This window comes from Branchiostoma floridae, chromosome 16, assembly GCF_000003815.2.
Source record: "Branchiostoma floridae strain S238N-H82 chromosome 16, Bfl_VNyyK, whole genome shotgun sequence".
Classification (NCBI taxonomy): domain Eukaryota; kingdom Metazoa; phylum Chordata; class Leptocardii; order Amphioxiformes; family Branchiostomatidae; genus Branchiostoma; species Branchiostoma floridae.
Genome location: NC_049994.1, coordinates 14,125,170 through 14,143,099, shown reverse-complemented (window position 1 = coordinate 14,143,099; position 17,930 = coordinate 14,125,170). Strand labels below are relative to the sequence as shown.

The 17,930-nt window shown below is 41.0% G+C and overlaps 1 protein-coding gene across 1 annotated transcript in view; it reads left to right on the top strand.

Moving 5' to 3' along the window:
• The window catches only part of LOC118432802 (rho GTPase-activating protein 35-like), a gene marked incomplete in the record, with an annotated part of 69,592 nt that overhangs the window by 35,971 nt on the left and 15,691 nt on the right, over window positions 1–17,930 (top strand). The window contains 22 exon segments of the mRNA XM_035844421.1: window positions 471–605; window positions 851–963; window positions 1,335–1,547; window positions 2,347–2,452; window positions 2,946–3,133; window positions 3,584–3,736; window positions 4,327–4,441; window positions 4,712–4,835; window positions 6,590–6,803; window positions 7,226–7,393; window positions 8,072–8,162; window positions 8,436–8,568; window positions 9,044–9,173; window positions 10,815–10,993; window positions 11,473–11,659; window positions 12,098–12,153; window positions 13,049–13,129; window positions 14,240–14,350; window positions 15,349–15,396; window positions 16,065–16,187; window positions 17,110–17,154; window positions 17,509–17,609. Of these exon segments, the coding sequence (XP_035700314.1) occupies window positions 471–605; window positions 851–963; window positions 1,335–1,547; window positions 2,347–2,452; window positions 2,946–3,133; window positions 3,584–3,736; window positions 4,327–4,441; window positions 4,712–4,835; window positions 6,590–6,803; window positions 7,226–7,393; window positions 8,072–8,162; window positions 8,436–8,568; window positions 9,044–9,173; window positions 10,815–10,993; window positions 11,473–11,659; window positions 12,098–12,153; window positions 13,049–13,129; window positions 14,240–14,350; window positions 15,349–15,396; window positions 16,065–16,187; window positions 17,110–17,154; window positions 17,509–17,609 (2,814 nt within the window).

The window sequence follows — 17,930 nt, the reverse complement described above, 5'->3', positions numbered from 1 at the left end:
TGGGGAAGGTAGGGGCTGCTAACAATGTAACATACTGTACATTTGTGAATTTGTTTGGGCTAGCCTTCTTCGCAGACTTTAAACAGTGCCAGCTTTTATTTTATGGGGGGGGGGGGTAGTTGGCTAGTTTCAAAGTTGGCTAAGGTTCTCTTATGGAAAGGAAGTTTGCCATGGAAGGAGTTTTGTTCCGCCTTAAGACTACCTTTCTAGGCAAACTCCCTTCCCCAGCAGACTCCCTTTCCTAGCCAACCTTAGCCAACCTTGATGCTAGCCAACCGGCAACCAAAAAAGAATTAGACTTACCCAAATTGTCAACTGTCCAACTCCAGTCTTTGTCAAAGAAAGTGGGATCCCCTGCTTCTGTGATGCCATATTACTTGTAAGCAGATAAGACCAGATGATTTGTGTACAGATAGGGCTACAATATAAGAAGTCAGTCCTATTTTCAAGTGTGTACCTTATTGTCTTAGATGTCAGCTAAGAAGCTGTTCAGACGACACATTAAGAAGCTGAAGGAAGAGCACCAGGCCAGGAGGCAGGTTGAGTACCTGAGTCAGCTCCCGCGGGCTCTGGACGCTCTCGCTCCAAGTCTGGACCTCATCTTAGACAGGTAAACAGTGTGTGTGTGTGTGTGTGTCTCCATGTGTATGTGTGTGTGAGTGTGTGTGTGTGTGTCTCCATGTGTATGTGTATGTGTGTGTGTGTGTGTGTCTCCATGTGTATGTGTGTGTGAGTGTGTGTGTGTGTGTCTCCATGTGTATGTGTGTGTGTGTGTGTGTGTCTCCATGTGTATGTGTGTGTGAGTGTGTGTGTGTGTGTCTCCATGTGTATGTGTGTGTGTGTCTGTGTCTGTGTGTCTCTGTGTCTGTGTCTGTTTGTGAATGTGAGGCAGGTGGAGTACCTGAGTCAGCTTCCTCGGGCTCTGGACACTCTCACACCTAGTCTGGACCTCATCTTAGACAGGTGAAAAGTGTCTCCTTGTGTGTGTGTGTGTATGTATGTGAGTATGTGTCTGTTTGTAAGTATCTGTGTGTCTGTCTGTATTTCCAACCAACTTTTGCCAGTGAAGATATACGGATGGATCACAAGGATATGTGGTATTTGTATGTGGTTAGGTCACTGATAAGGATTTTAGTGCCCACAAGCAACCTAGTTAGAGAGGAGGGACTCAGTCGTTGGGAGTCAAGGACAGAGGAAGGTCCATGTCCTGTGTTTGTAGTAGTTTTGGTTGGGTGATTTCAAGACTCTGCCTCCTGATAGTCTTGAAGTTGGAGAAGAGAAATAAACCTTCTATCTCAAGTACTTTTTTTCATATCCATCCTCCATTCTTGCAGGACTTGGCCGAGCGTACAGAACATCCTCCAGAGGCAGGACCAGTTCGAGGAGTGGTTTGTTGTCCTGCCGGAGGACATGCCGTGGCGAGAGAGCGACCACGTGGACAGCATGGTCGACAAGAGAATACCCTTTGACCTGCTGGAGATGCCCGAGGCCGAGACGGTTTTCAAGAACCATGTCAACAAACTACAAGCTGCACAGAAGAAAGAAAGGTAGGAAAAGTCTTCAGCACTCTACAATAGCTTAGTGGGTAGAATGCTCACCTTGGATGTGGTAGGTTGTGGGTTTGATCCACGACCAAGTCATATTGCAGATTTGAAAAATGGTACTGCTGCTCTCTCTGCTTAGCACACAGCATTTATTATCAGAAAAGAGTATGAAAGTTGAATACCCTGTGCTATTTGCTGTAGTGCTTGCATAGTTGTGTGGCACAAGGGCTATAGATATGGATACGGGCACCGCCCTATACATCATATGGTATGGGGAAGCCTTTACCTTCTAAAAACTCTATAATTTAAAAAAAAACAGTGTGCCTGTGTAGATTTCATGCTTCCAGGCACTTGTAAGATTGATACACTGAATATGTAGCCTTGGTCTTTGATCAAGTATCCAATCTTAGATACAAGTCAAAGCTAAGGTTTGTTTCTTCATGCTATCTGCTGTAGATAGTCAATCATGCAAAATGTGAAGCATACATAGATGTAGGACATGGCACGACAGTATCAGTATCTGTATCTGTATAGTCAGTATAACCACCCTGCAGTGTAACACACCAGCTTTGCAGGCAAGCAACGCGGTGCAGCAGCAGCTGGTTATATTACACTGAACAACCTGTCACACCTAACCTTTCCACATCTGTCTGCAAATGTTATTTAAAGCTATCTAGTGAGGATGATCCTACAGAACTTGATCGAGTTGATGGCAATGAGTTCCACTCTATAGTTCTAGGAAATATGAATCAATCTTTGGTATCAATCCATGGTAACCTCAGCTTTGTTGTTTGTTGTTTAGAATGAAGCACGAGTTCAGGAGATTGCTGGAGCACACGGGACATGTTTTACCGGGCAAGCCTTGGGAGGATGTGCACATATTCCTCATGGAGGAAGAGAGCTACCAGGTAAGCTTACCTACAACATCTTAAACACAGGAAAAAAACCCTGTCGTACCATAAGATATACTAAACATTCATTGTAACAGTTGTGGTTGTCATCCCTTTATTTAAAAAAATACTGCAAGAACATGATCATAACAATCCATGTCGAAATTGATATGTAGAAAAAAAGGCGACACCCTTCCCACCATGCACCATTCCCTTGGGAAACAAAATGGCGGCACCCATGGACTGGAGCAAAACCAATACAGGTTTTGCTATGACAAACCTGCAATAACAAAAACAGGGTGTATGGTCGGATTTATTTTTAGGAAGCTATATTGTAACAATACACAAGGTACCATCCTCCATGGTTACCATTGGCTCCTCCTTTTCGCTTGTTTGCGATGGACACGGGAAAAAGGCCTTTGAATTACAATTACACTAGCCATTGAGTCACTGTAGTGATATTGCCCAATTCTTCCTTTGATTATAATTCTTGGCATGCTTCTGTCCTCAGGAGTTGACGGAGGGTGAAAAGATCGACATCTACAGCTACCACCAGAGGGAGTTGATCGAACGGGCGCGGGAAGACTTTCAGGAGCTCCTGTTTGAGAAGGCCGACCTGTTCGCGCGCCTCGATCCCCACGAACAGATTTCCCACCAAGACTTAGTCGACATCAAGGAAGCATTGCAGGAAGAATCCAGGTAAAACAAATGTCTGCTAATAATATATCATAAGAGATCAAACTGTCCTGTAAAAAGACTGATGCTAGTCTGAAATATTCTGACCTAAGTATGTTATTAACAAGTTGTCGTCTCTACAAACACTCTACAAACAAAGTGTGCTATCGTCCAAGTGTGACCAAGAGAGTAACTAAAAATGTTATTTGGCTTTCAATTCATGATGCTATTTGTGGTAAATTCATCTTTGGAGGGGGGTGGTTCACAATATCAAGGTCAAAACAGATCTCTATAGCAATATTAATACAAAAAGGTATTTGTGGTGTGGTAGTCTTGTCGCTGAGTTTGTCGCTTGTTCATCCATCATGGTTTGCTGAGTGGTCACTGCCAAAACAAGGAAAATTAAGCAATAGTAAAAAATTCGATCTGCACAGTAGATTTTTGTGTTTAAAACAAGTGCCTCTTCCTTTACAGATACCAGGCCCTGGCCAGACTAGACAACGAGAGGGACGTGTTGCTACTGAAACACATCGGCTTCATCACGTGCCCCTCCAAGGAGACCTGTCTCAGCGGGCCCAACTGTATGGAGACATTGTTGCAGAATGCTGTGGACACTGCTGTGCACAGGTTGGTTCTGTCTGGCAAGATATGTGTAGTATTAGTGTTTGCACTTTCTTTGTATATCAATGAAGTAGGTGCTAAATGCTGTGCTGGTGTAGTTAATTTTCATTGTAGTATATTGTAACTCATCATACAACATACTATTTAATGCTGAATACATACTGCAGTATTTTTTACTTCTTCTGTATACTTCTCATTGGGCTGCAGATATTGGAAAGGGCTTATTTGACAGGATCTTCAAATTTTCTAAAATGCTTGAGGTATAACTCACTGAATAGGAACACCAACACAGCATAAGGCACAGTGCTGAGGTCAAAGATGATGCTCTGTACCTGAAGACATTTTGTTTACCATGTAAAATTGTTTTGTGTGAGATTCTGATATAGAAAGTTTGAATATGGAAAGATATATTATGGACTGCAAGTCAGTGAGTTTGATTGCATTGCTTCTCAAGGTTTTCTGTGAATGTGGCCTGCTGTTGTTGTGCTAACAGGTTTCTTCACAGCTTAGAATCGTAAGATCAGGTACAAATGTTAGTACACATTGCTTAGCAACAAGAAGAAGAGTAAAGGAAACCATTGTGTTTGTGTCCTCAGACCGACATCTTGGAACAGACACAGCCAGTGGATGTTTGACCCCAACGCTTCACAACTCAACATCGTCATACTGGGAGCAGACGGACTGGCAGATGAACTAGCTAATGAGATCAAGGTAGTAGAATTTCTTTGATGGTTATCTCAAGTACTTGATGAAATTATGGATAAATGGCTTTGTATTTCTGAAGTTTCATAACTTCTGTATTTTTTAAACGTAAAGCATCTTTGTTGAAATCATTTTAAACCTTTCCAAGTGATAACTAATTTTTTCTTTCTTTAACTATATTTGAATGATCTGATAATGAAACTTTTTTTTGTGCAAGACACTTTTTAAGATCATTTTGTGCAACTGAAACAGTGTGCTAATGTATTCTTCCCATCCCAGTTGCAGTGTAATGAAGAAGAGTACACCCTGGATGGGAACATCTACAGTCTGGAGCTCAGACCCATCGATGGTGATGTCACTCAGCCCATGTCCTCATTCAAAACACCCAAGTTCACTCCAAATGGTACGTTTTCCTACTACTAAAACTTTAAGCTAAATGTAATTTTGTTTATTTTTTTTAGTATCAGGCAAAAAGCACAATTTGCTGATATAAAGCCTTCTATCCCTACCCTTTTCGATAAGTGTCAGTACTGCAATAGCATCTCTTTTCCTTAAGAAGTCAAAAATGATTTAGATTTAGACAAGCTTGACTCACTGGCCCAATAGGAGAAGCATCGGTTACGAAGGCTGCTTGGGAAATTCCCTATCCCGTTTAGCCAGAGTTGGATTTGATCCACCGACACCGTAAAGGACCCCTACCCTTTTCAATTAGTGTCTGTGTCTTCTTGTATGAAATAGTTGTTACAGAAGAAATGAATACAAAACTCTGTACTTAATCATTGTCTGTGCTGAGTAGCTCTGTAATTTAGTGCCAAAAAGCTACTGTAGTAGGCTGAAGGTTAGGAGACTTCTTGAGCAGCATTCCACCACTCTTCTTCAACAGTTCATAGAAATGGATACCGTTGTAACTATCTACTGAGTATTTGCTGGATTAAAAAAGATTTTTCAGGCATGGATAGTTGGAAGAATAATGTTTTTGTAACACACTGTATCTTGAAGATGTACTTGTATTCACTGCAGCAGAAAAAATGTGACTAAGGTTCCAATTTTGTTCATTACGCATGGTAGATTTTGAAACAGCCTAGTAGATGCCATTATTCAGGATCATGCGGGCAAACTGCAGCATGTGGCTGGAATTTTCTGGGAAAATCAGCTTGTATTTTCTGGGAAGGCCCTGAGTAACCTTGTAATTTCATGCATTCAGCATAGAGCCTTTTTGTACAGCAACTTAAATGATATGTTAAGTAACTGTCACTTGCATTCTAGTGCATATGTATTTTCCATTTTACCCTTGACTTTTTTAACATCTTGATTTCTGTGACTGTAACTCATCTTTGATTTTTTTTGTATCTTGGATGTTGCAATTTGCTTCTTGTTAATTCTATCTAGGAATTCGGCTTGAAAGATGATAACTGTCTGTCTTACATTCTGTTTTACTTTTCATTTCTTAATTTTGAGTTTCATTGACATTTTGCATGACATCCTTTTGCTTCTTGTGTTCTATCAACAGCTACATGTAGACGCCATGCCAGTCTCACTGTGTGCCATGACTGTTAGTAGACTTTACTGTCATACCAAAACCCCAATAAAAGTGATATTTAAGACACTGATTAGTTGCAAGACAATGGTTCCATTAATGCACTCAATGTTACTTCACTCCTTGTCTTTGAATCTGTCTCACTGTCACTGTGTCTATAGTTTTACAACATATTTATCCATCAATACTACACTCAACAGAATCCTAACAGCACTATTCAAAATTGTTGTAATGTATTGATAACAAGTTACTTAATGAGTCAATGTTTTTGGGGATATATTGCAAAGGGACAGACCCTGTCACACATTTAGGATCTTCTCACTACTTTACTCCCGACCACTCCCCAAACAATGTTGACGCTTGATTGTAGTAGCCTGGAATCCTTGATTCATAGCTCCTATGATTGTATCTGAGAAAAATACAAATTACAAGTTTCCAAACTTTATTTTTCAAGAATTGGGTTCTTAACTTCCTAACCACAAATTACCTTGCTCACGGTAACTCCCCACCATGGTCTGGTGAAGGTAAGAAGGTCATGGCTGGATATGTGTGACAGGGACTTTAGACTTCCATCTGAAAAACAATGGCTTGCAGCTAACCAAGTCCTTTTCCCTCCCCAGGTTGCATCTGTGTGTATGACTCTGTGGAGTCGCTGAAGTATGCCCAGTCCAGCCTGGAGCAGACCGTCATCAGATCAGGAACCCTCTCCATAGACAAGAAGGAGCGTGCTCCGTTCCAGGGCCTCCCCTGTGCAGTCATCCTGGCCAGAAACTCGGCCAACACGGACAAGGACCTGTCCTACCTACGGGAGGAGGGCCAGCATTTGGCAGAGAGGTTGGTATTTGTCATTGTAGGAGATAGCACAGACATTAGTTATTGTTCCCTCGTGACAGTTAGTACAAAATGATCATGTAATAAAGACTTAAATTCTTATTTTTAAGTGGAGACTGATTTCAGTGAAAGGTTGAGGGCCAACTTGTCTGTTCTAAAACTGGCATGGTCCTTGCTTTAAAGTACAATCAACACTGCCCTCAAAGGCCACTTGGGACCAATAAAATCTGGTCTATGTGGACAGGTGGTCACTATAATAGACAGCATTGTTAACAGTTGGGGCATTGAAAGCAATTATCTAAGGGTTCACCAAAAAGTGGTCACAATGGCCAGGTGGTCCTGAAATAGAGATGGTCACTTGTACAGGTTTTGACTGTATTGCTGTATGAATTTGACATACCCCATCCTCCTATCGTACTCTCCAGGCTGCAGTGTCCCTTCATCGACATCTCCAGCACCGAGTTCTTCCCCAACCGGAAGTTCCAGGAGGCTCAGATCCAGCAGGCCATGCGGGCGCTGGTGGAGAGCTTCCGACACCGCGAGGGCTGGATCGGGTCTCAGAGCATCGAGCAGCTCATGGAACCTGACATCAAGTATGTTGTGCATCAATGTCACTTACTTTGTTGTATTGATATAGAATGTGTAACAAGAAATCCTTTAGTATTATGGTGAGAGGAACATTATGAAAGTGTTTTGAATGGTTAGAGAAATATGGTGAGTTTACAAAGACTTCAAAAGGTCTTGGGGCCTAAAGATGTTGAGATTGAGGTACGGTAATCTTTCATCAGATATGCAGCTTGGAAGTAGAATGAGTCCGTGTGTGTTTTGATTTACTTATCTCAAACCTTTCGTACATATCAAATTTTGATTGAATGGGATCAGAGGAGCAAATTTGAGTTAGAATGAATTCCAAGCTACTACCAAGTCAGTGCCAACCTTGATCGAGGAATGGCCGGGAGCAAAGTTATTGAAAGGTCCTTACTGATCCTGAAGCTCAATACTGATATTCCCCTCCCTCCCATGCAGAGTGAAGTTGAGTACTGTGTGTGGGGACCCGTACAATGTGGAGTTACCACTGGCCCCACTCCTGAACCACCAGTGCTGCACTGGAAACTGCTATACTGATATTTTCCCTCCCTCCCATGCAGAGTGAAGTTGAGTACTGTCTGTGGGGACCCATACAATGTGGAGTTACCACTGGCCCCACTCCTGAACCACCAGTGCTGCACTGGAAACTCCTAATACTGATATTTTCCCTCCCTCCCCTCCAGAGTGAAGTTGAGTACTGTGTGTGGGGACCCGTACAATGTGGAGTTACCACTGGCCCCACTCCTGAACCACCAGTGCTGCACTGGAAACTCCTGAGATTTATATTTTTCCTCCCTCCCATGCAGAGTGAAGTTGAGTACTGTCTGTGGGGACCCGTACAATGTGGAGTTACCACTGGCCCCGCTCCTGAACCACCAGTGCTGCACTGGAAACTCCTGATACTGATATTTTCCCTCCCTCCCATGCAGAGTGAAGTTGAGTACTGTCTGTGGGGACCCGTACAATGTGGAGTTACCACTGGCCCCGCTCCTGAACCACCAGTGCTGCACTGGAAACTCCTGATACTGATATTTTCCCTCCCTCCCATGCAGAGTGAAGTTGAGTACTGTCTGTGGGGACCCGTACAATGTGGAGTTACCACTGGCCCCACTCCTGAACCACCAGTGCTGCACTGCTGCTCCGGAGAAGCCATCCACACTCATCGTGGAAACTTTCTTAGGTAAGTCATTTTATCTCAATCAGAGTTTCAGCCCAGTACATTCTCTCAGTGCCAGGGTTTGACCTTTGACCTCCAAACTGAAACCCTGGAAACAAGACCCTGGATATAGTATTTACATAGCACAACATATTGTCAATCACAAAATTGTGTCATTACTCATGTTCATATCAGTGCCGAGTTGTTATGGGTTGGTAGCCTGAGTACCATCCTCCGTAGTGACCACTGGCTCAGTACTTTTGCTTGCTAACCACGGATCAGCAGTCACTACGGAGGATGGTACTCAGGCTAATGGGTTGGAGGTCAGAGATTTCACAATTCTCTTGCAAAGTGCTTTGAACATTTGTGTGGATGAAGCAGTTTTTACATTTAGTGGGGATGCTTTCAAAGTTTCACCTTTCTGCATCTCTACATGCAAATGTTCATTTCCCAGATTCTAGTTTAACTTTCCATGATCTTTTTATGAACTTATCTGCAGGTTCTTGCAAGAGAAGAGTAGAGCTGAGACTAACGTCCTTCCACTCGGCCCAGAAGTACCGAGATGAGCTCGTCCATGGGTACATCCTGGTCTACTCTGCCAAGAGAAAGGCATCTCTGGCAAACGTCAGGTAAAGAATTTGGTGTAGATGTTAGCAGGAAACCTTTTTGGAAAACCAAGACAAAACCTCACTAATTTAGTTTGGTGATCCTTCGATGTAAAAGGAAATAATTCTACCCCAGAAAATCTGTATGAAAACAAAGTCTTAGAATATCTGTATCTTGGTTTGCAAAGTTTCAAGGAGTGAATGTAGTTATAGTTTTGCTCCCAAGCTGTTGTATGCAACTTTCTCTCTTCTTAGAATAATTTAACCAGGTTAGTAGAACTTAGGATATTAAAGTTTTCTTTTACACAACTAGTATAGTCTTACCTGCTTACGTTTTGATGGCTATACTGCTTGTGTAAAAGTATTCTCCAGTATTCAACTTGATCTCTTGAACTTTTTTGCTAAAAATGTCTGAAAAACAAGAATAGTATATCAATGAGCGTCTACAAGTATTCTTAAAATATGTATGGTGTTGCCTTCTGTTTGACACTATAGAATGCTATATAGATGCTGAAAGCATTTTCGATACACCACGCCATGTTGTTTACATGTGTATCACTCAAGTGGGACATAAACAAGTTGTTTACACCAGGGAGTACCTGCCAATCAGAGGCATTCCTGTGCCAAGTGCCGTGTTTGTAATCACGTAGGAAAAACAAACAAGTGACCACTATGGGTCTAACATCTGTGGATGTCACTGACAACATTGTACCAATTAAGCATTCTGTCTTCTTAGACTTTTTTTGCAGCGCAACTTTTGAAGAAAATAGAAAGCTATGGCTTTTTCAATTTCCAGTGTTTATGCTTGAGCTATTTTACACAGGATTGGAAAGCATGCTCTCTCTTATGTATAAGAAAAATTAGAAGCTATCTGAAATTCTACACATTGGAAAACATGGTAGCTGTTTCTCTTTGAACCCTAGAATGCTGAATCATCATTAAATTTACCTACACAGTGTTAACCCACAGGACAGAAGCACCTGGCCATCTGCCATCAAGCCATAACATTTATGTGCAAGCACATCTCACCTAACCTAGGTACCATCCGGGTAGTAGTTTGCTGTTCCCTTTTGCTACCCGTCTGGAGACCTGCACATTTAAACCTTTTGGTGGTGATATCAGTTAATGAGCAAATTAAGGAATGGGTTTTAGAGCGTTCCAACACCTGTTCGAATACAGAAATCAGTTAACCACTTTGAGTGCTTGAATCCATTCCAAAATTTGCTCAAGAGTATGGACCAATCTGAGCCCTCATCCAAAATTTGGACTATTCCAGACATCAGAGGTGTCAAAGATCCCAGACGGAACAGCAGAGAAGCGACTGTATATAGTGTATAATAAACACTTGAGTGAAATACTTTTCGGATGGTACCTAGGCTACGTCTAATCCTTGTGAGACTTGGAACATCAGATGATTAACAAGATGGTGCAAGACTACTACTAAGAGAAAGATTGCAGCATCACCTACAACATGCTAAAGTTCAACATGATCTTTGCAGAGCTTTTGCTTCCAACCTGAAAAAAACGTCCCACTGCACATCCGGGCTGTGACGGAGAGTGGCAGTGTGAACGCCTTCTTCACCAACATACAATAAACCAGATAGTGTAGGAATGACATAGTAGCATCGCCTATTACATACTAAAAGTTCATTTTGATCTTTGCAGAGCTTTTGCCTCCAACCTGAAGAACGTCCCAGTGCACATCCTGGCAGTGACGGAGAGCGGCAGTGTGAACGCGTTTTTCACCAACGATGTGGAACAAGTCCTGATCACGGAGGGCAACGCCCTGGCAGACCAGCTCACCGCCAAGTTTAGCACCACCTCGTCACAGTTCCAGAAGCAGAGTAAGTCTGGATGTCATGATATACTTTTTAACAATTTTACTGTAATAGTATCAATTAAGAATTGAAATTAAAAATTCATCATGACGTCATAAAGATTTGCATAAGTTATTGTCTTGCATCAAGTAACTTGTAAGTTTAGTAGAGTAGGGTCCAAGTTTCAATGAAACTAGTGTTTTCAGGACACTCCAAGAGGCCTCGGACACTGTCCAGAACACATTCCACCAAAATCACTCAATAGGAGGGAAAAGGAGGCATTTGCAGTATCCTTAGTTTTTGGTTGAAACAATTCAGTAGTAAGGCACAGTGAGATCTCACCACGAAAACTGTGGATATAAAATCATAGTGAATATTATACAGTATACATAGGGTTGTGTGTAAAAGGAATTGTTTTTGATCTTGCAATAGACATTTCTCATTTCAAGAAATATTTAGTATAGTTCCCTCCATGACGACATCTGACACACTCCATTCTCTTACAGCTGCAGTCTTCACACCCTTCTTCAAGGAATGCTGGGAAAAGAAGGAGAGCACGGAGACAGCGTACAAACGTCAGCCGTCGTCAGAAGACGAGCCCACGGAACGCGAGGTTTGGGAGAGCACGTTCGGCAGGGTTCGGCCACCCGCAACTCTACCTAAACCTTCCCGAGTACCCCTGCCAAGGTATAGGTAAATTCTGGTCTCTTTGTTTGTACCATGAACTAGCAGAGAAGTTCTGAAGAAAGCAGAAAAGACTTCCAATCTTGATTAAATAGGGCAGACATCTGATGTCACAGACTGTGATGATAGCAAAATTGTTAAAGTTAAAGTCAAACAATCCTTCCCACCCTTTTCAGCATATAGGGTATTGCCTATCTCCATTTCTATAGGCCTTAGGCCACACAAGGACTACAGCAGAGGGTCCACTGGTAGTGGTCTGCGTTTAACTACCATACTCTTTCTCATATTTTCACAAGTCTATGTACTACATTTTTGTTGTCATTGTCATCGCATATCTTATCATTCTAAGATTGTTTGTATGATATGTCAATTCAGGAAAATTGTTATTAATATTCTGACGAGCTCTTATCGTGTGTGAATGATTTGTTTGATTAATTTCCTCCACAGTTATGATGAAGCCCCACAGAACTACAACTCCGATGAAGAGCCACCTCCATACAATGGTTAGTGGATTGCTATTCATAATATAGAACAGTTCAAACTCTTTACAGACAGTTTTGGGCTTAAACATTTACCATTTTCCCCGACATTTGAAGTTGTCCTCCTGGCTCACCAGTTATAGTCAGTTATCCCTCATTTCATTTGAGTATCACACTCAGTTTTCTCAGGGTTTTATTCACAATTTTCTTCTTTTGTTTGTTTGTTGTTCTGTGTTTGTATCCCCTTCCATTCTTCATGTGGGAACATCAGGGGAAGTTTCAGTCACTGTGGAACAGCTGAAGTTTATTAAGTGTCAGCATTGTTCAAGACACAGAGGTGATCTCCCAAGCAGATTTGTTTGTGACGCTTATGTGTCAGAGACTTATTTGTAGTGTTGTTAGGAGTGTTTGATATTTTCAGCAAAGCATGGATTGACTAAACTGTATTCCGTTTGAGGAATAAATAGTTGTGTCCGCCAAACCTGATCTTGTCTCTGACCACATCTTTATTCTCCTGGTGTCGGTAGAACATTCATGAATTGTAAAACACTTTTTGGGAAGCAAATTATTTTTAGCAAAGCATGAATTGACTAAAATGTATTTCTGGCTGGCCTCAAGTCTGATACAGATAGCATAACCTTGCATTTTCTTTTGCATGTGACTCAAGCCAGTCTATACAGCAGCAACCTCGATACACAGTCAAAACTGCCCAGGAAGAACACTTAAGAGGATGGACAATATCTGGTCGAGGTAGATAGGTAGTAACTATAGACAGGGTTCACAATGCTTGGGCGGAATGGGAAAATTATGTAAGAAACCACCAAAAAGTGGTCACATTGGCCATGTGATTCTTACATAGAGGTGGTCATTTGTACAGGTTTGACTGTGTGATATGAAATTTGTGATTTTTTTTTTGCAGGGGAAGGTTACCATGACAACCACCATGAAGAACACCTCCTCAAGCCCAGCCAGGTCAGAGATCGTCAGCAGCAGGGCAGAGGTCAGGACATTCACCTTTAACCTTTGAACCCCTTGCTTGCCTTGCCCCAATACATAACTGTTGGTCCTGTTACAGAGCACTATTAAAATACACCTCTTGCCATTCTAAACTTTGCATAGTCCAATTCTAATCTTTATTTCCGAAAAACGTGTCATCAGGTAGGTAGAATATAGGATATAGGAGAATTCTTTTTACACAACCAGCAGGCACTTACATTGCTTACGTTTCGAAGTTTCTCAGATCCCTTCGTCAGAGCTTCTAAAAAAAGAATTCTCCTATATCCTAATCTTTATTTGTTTATTATCTGTTATAACCAAAGAAGCTATTTTTCTGTTGCTGTGTGATAGATGTTCTTACAACTATGTTAAAAACCCCTTTAACTGTTATTAAGCTCTTTATTTGTAATTTATTGATCACAGTTATGTTTATTCCGTAAACATTTGTGAACAGTGATGTGCCAATACCATGCACAACTTAAAAATGACACATTGAAAGTCTGTACATGTACAGATATTTACACTGCCAAATACCTGACATGGTCGGAAGTGTACATGTTACTGTCCAATCCTTTACTTTACTTTCTGTCCTTCTGGTAACTTTGAATTCTCTTTGGTATGATTGTGTAGTGTGTGAAAGCAGTTGTTATGATAGTTTGAAGGTACAGTATGTGTGTATATTGATTAAGATATCATTGATTGAGTATAACAACATTAATGATAATGTCAGGTTTGTATTATATTTATATTAGGAACTTGAAAAATCTAGCATATTTTATGTGACATGTTTCTTTTGATTTGAGGCAGTTTTATTAGAAATGTGATATTCTGTGTACTGGCAAATGCATTGTCTGACTTGATATGTCAGAAACATTGTCAATAACTCTGGTCATCATTCTTAACAATCATACATGTATTCATGCATCTATGGTATATGAAACTGTTCAACTGTCTCTGTCATTTGTTCCATAATTTGCACTGTCCTCTTTCGATCCACCCTCTCTGACCTGGTCTCATTTTTCTTCTTCTCTCCCTCCCTCTGCCCACCACCCCCTCTACTGTCAACCTTCCCACCATCCTCTACTTCTCTGCGGACCGTTCCACCGCGGGACAGGGGAGGCAGCTCACTACCGGCTGGAGGGGTTCCGCTCCCCGCGACGGCCCCCTCCCCGCTACCACTCTCTGCACCACTCTCCCTCTCTAGCCAGGGTTAGGAAAATGCACGGTATGTTGCTTCGCAGAAATGAGACAATGCATTTTTGTGTGGGTAACAAATGTTCTCCAAGCAGATTTAACAGTGGCATAAGATAGTTTACTAAGGGCTCAGTCACATATAGGTCGTACGATCGCTAACTTCAGGCAATTTGGAGGGCAAAAACGTACGGCTCCTGCAAAGTTCAACTGTCTTGGTACACAAAATGCTGTTTTGGATCCTTGTCGGTGGTTGGTTCTGTCACGGCCTGCTTGAAAATCCCATGGCATCAAAATCGCACGGCGATCGCACAACTTACATGTGTATGTGACTGCGACCAAAGGAGTACAGCTGGCCAAAGGGAGTCATCAGCCCGGTAGCCAAACACACTCATAGGCCGGCTTCACTCCTCTGGAAGCTTTTGATACTGTCTTATGCTACCGTAGGATCTGCTTGGAGATTAGGTAACAGGCCTTTGTGACAGGGGCTTTAAATACATAAGTGTCCCAAGGACTTGACAAAGTGTGATATAATGATAGGCTTGCGCCAAAGTGGCCAGCTTTTGTATCAATTTAGGAAAATGGAAAAACAACCAGCAAATCTAATTGCTAATGACAATATATGATATCACTGGGATAGTCTTTTTTCTGTAGATCAGTAATTCGTGTAGAAGTTATGCACTGCATTTCTAGTTTTGTCTTAAATTTCTACTTCTGCTAGTTCTAGGCAAAAACTCTAGATATATTACCACAAAAAGGATTTTTGTATTTGAAAGAAATACTCTGAACTTGTATGCAATATCCACAACAGACAACAGAGTGTGTATCTCTCACTCTTATTCTCTGCTTAGCCTATTCTATCTTTCAAGATTGTTAACTGCTTATTCAACTATATTATTGCATACTTCATTAGCAAATGTTAGAAAATCTGATGTTATCTTAACATGTTAGGTTGGTAGAACTGTAGTTTCTGTATTTTTGTATATTCTTCCCCTGGCATTTAACACTTTTTCCCCATGCCGTACGGAGAAGAAGGGAGCATGTTCCTACTTTTTGAGACTGGTTTTCAACGTAAGAATGGTACATAACATTTTTGTATATAGCAATTGTATGCAGCAAATGTAGCCTGTTCTTTCCAAACATTTTCAAAGCATTTTGAAGCGTTTAATCTGAAACAAGGATACTTGCCAATTCGTAGAAATGAATAATTCTTTCACAGCAGCTATTTATTGAAGCATGATTTGTGGAAGCATTTTTTAAAAGCATATTCACAGATACATGTATTTCGGGTTGACAACTTCAAAATTCCTTTGACTTCATGTATAAACATATGGAAAGAATAGGCTACTATGCTGTGTAGAGGAAGGGGATAAGGTTGGATAGAAGAGATAAGAAATAGAAGTCTTGCACTACCTGTACATCTTCTTTTCTTTGCTATCATTTCCTTGACACTGAAAGACTTGAGAATTCATGCAGACCTTTGAATGCATTTGGTTAAGTCATTGGTATTTTAACTTCTTTTAAAAAGGAAAAACAATGCAACCTGTGGCTCAATTTTCATTTGAAAGGTTTTGAGATTGCCTCAGAGTTTTTACTGTTGCAACACCATGATAATTCAAACATTGGCTTAGTAGTATTTTTGTTACCTTTACAGGTGTAGAATATTGTGGAAGAAGTGTTAAAAAAACTAACGTTGCTCTAAGATTCTTGTAACGATTCCTCACAAGTAGAATGTGTCTTCCTTTCAGCAGCTTCCGCTTCCTTCGACCACCCCTCGTATGAGAGCGGCACTGCCTCCTCTACTGTGTGCAGCTCGGCAGCCATTGCATGCCTTGCTACGCTCCCACGTCCTCCTATCTCCCATAGCGAGGGTACTTCCGCCTTTCTTACTAACAGCAGGGTTCTAGCTAGTGCATTTTTAGCGTAACGGGCCACTACGGTATGATTTGTGACCACCACGCTTAAATGAGAACCACTATGCTAATTTTTCACCATTTACTTTTTGAACAATGTTAATCAAATATGAAAAATGATGATATGCCACTTCAAACTGACCAAAAAAAGCCTTCAAATTACATGTAATGTTAACAGTCACCTCATGGGTACCCTTACAATGCTAACTTTTTACTCTACAGTTTCTAACTCTCACTGCGGAAGGGCCAAGATCCCCCCTTCCACACCACTCCCCAGATTGGTCGCTTTACCCTTACCGTTATGCTAAAATAAAATCCTGGCTAGAACCCTGAACAGTCTTGTGCTCGTGTCCTTCTGTGTTGTGCTGTGTGGTTGTATAGTTCCTCCTTGTAACACCCTGAGACTAAAAATCACAAGTCAAATCATCCACCTTAAAAGGTGTCTTTGCCATGTTGGTTGCATGGGGGTAGTAGGTTGTTTTGGGAGATTCTTCTGAAGATTTTGAGAAAGCATCAATGTTTATCCGATTATGCACATCATATTTTCAGAGAATAGATTGTAATGCATTAGCCTCTTAAGCAATGCCCACATCATGAAAAATGAGCAGCAAAATTTATGTCTTGGCTCGCATGCATTTTTCTCCCTCTGACAGAGTTGAAAACTTGCCCTTGGTTGTGCATTGTGATTTTTCTGTCTCCAGTACTTTTGGGAATGAGTGGCTGTTGGTGTCTTCTTTCTTTCCTTCTTATTTCTGCGCTTGAAACCCTTCTCTTTTATTTTCCTGCTCTTTTGCACCATTTTAAGTATTAAGTAATATTCTAAACATTCTAAGTACTAAGTTTTAGTTTCTACTCACAACATGTTATTGTGTCATTGCAGGCTGGATAGACAACAGACTTTATGACAGAAGTGCTGGTAGACAAGGTACTAATATATAATCTAAACCTTTATATAATATTTACTAAGCACCTATCTGTGGATCTTGACTGACGGTCTTAACAAGTATTAAGGGAACATACCTAGGTATAGTTTTGTGTAAACTAAAAGGATGAACCTACAAGGTTGATAAATAAATAAGTAAACTACTCAAATCTATCATACTGCAAAGTCATTTATTTTTGCAGTAAATGGTTAATTGAGCTGCGTTTAAAGTTTTCAGTTGAAACTGTACATGTAGTACAGCAGTAATACTTTCATCAGGAAAATGAAACCACTGTATATATTTCAAGATCTGCATTACATGTATTACAAAATGTAACATTACAGTATGCTTTTCAGACACAACAAGATGGCACGAGAATGTTTTATACAACCAAGTACGACCGCCAGGAAACAAGCCTCTTCCACCTGGACCCAAGCCAATCATCCCAGCAAAACCGGTACGTACCTGATTCGAAGGAAACAAGCAAAGAAGTTTTTAGAATTAGTTATTGAACAAATAAAAGTGGGAGGGAAAGGCAAGACTTATGAAAAAAGGTATAAAAGTTTCTAACTGTAAGACACAGACTGATATGCGAAAGTAAAAGGTTTCAAGACAAATCTGTGCAATTTTTCATCCATCCCATTCACTTTAACTCCCCAGTTTGTTGTATAACCACCTAAGCCAAAGAAGTGGATGTGTGAGAGAGAGTGGATGTGTTGTCATCGTTTGAATGTATGATGGTTAAATGATTACATGGGTAATGACAAAGGTTCAGGGA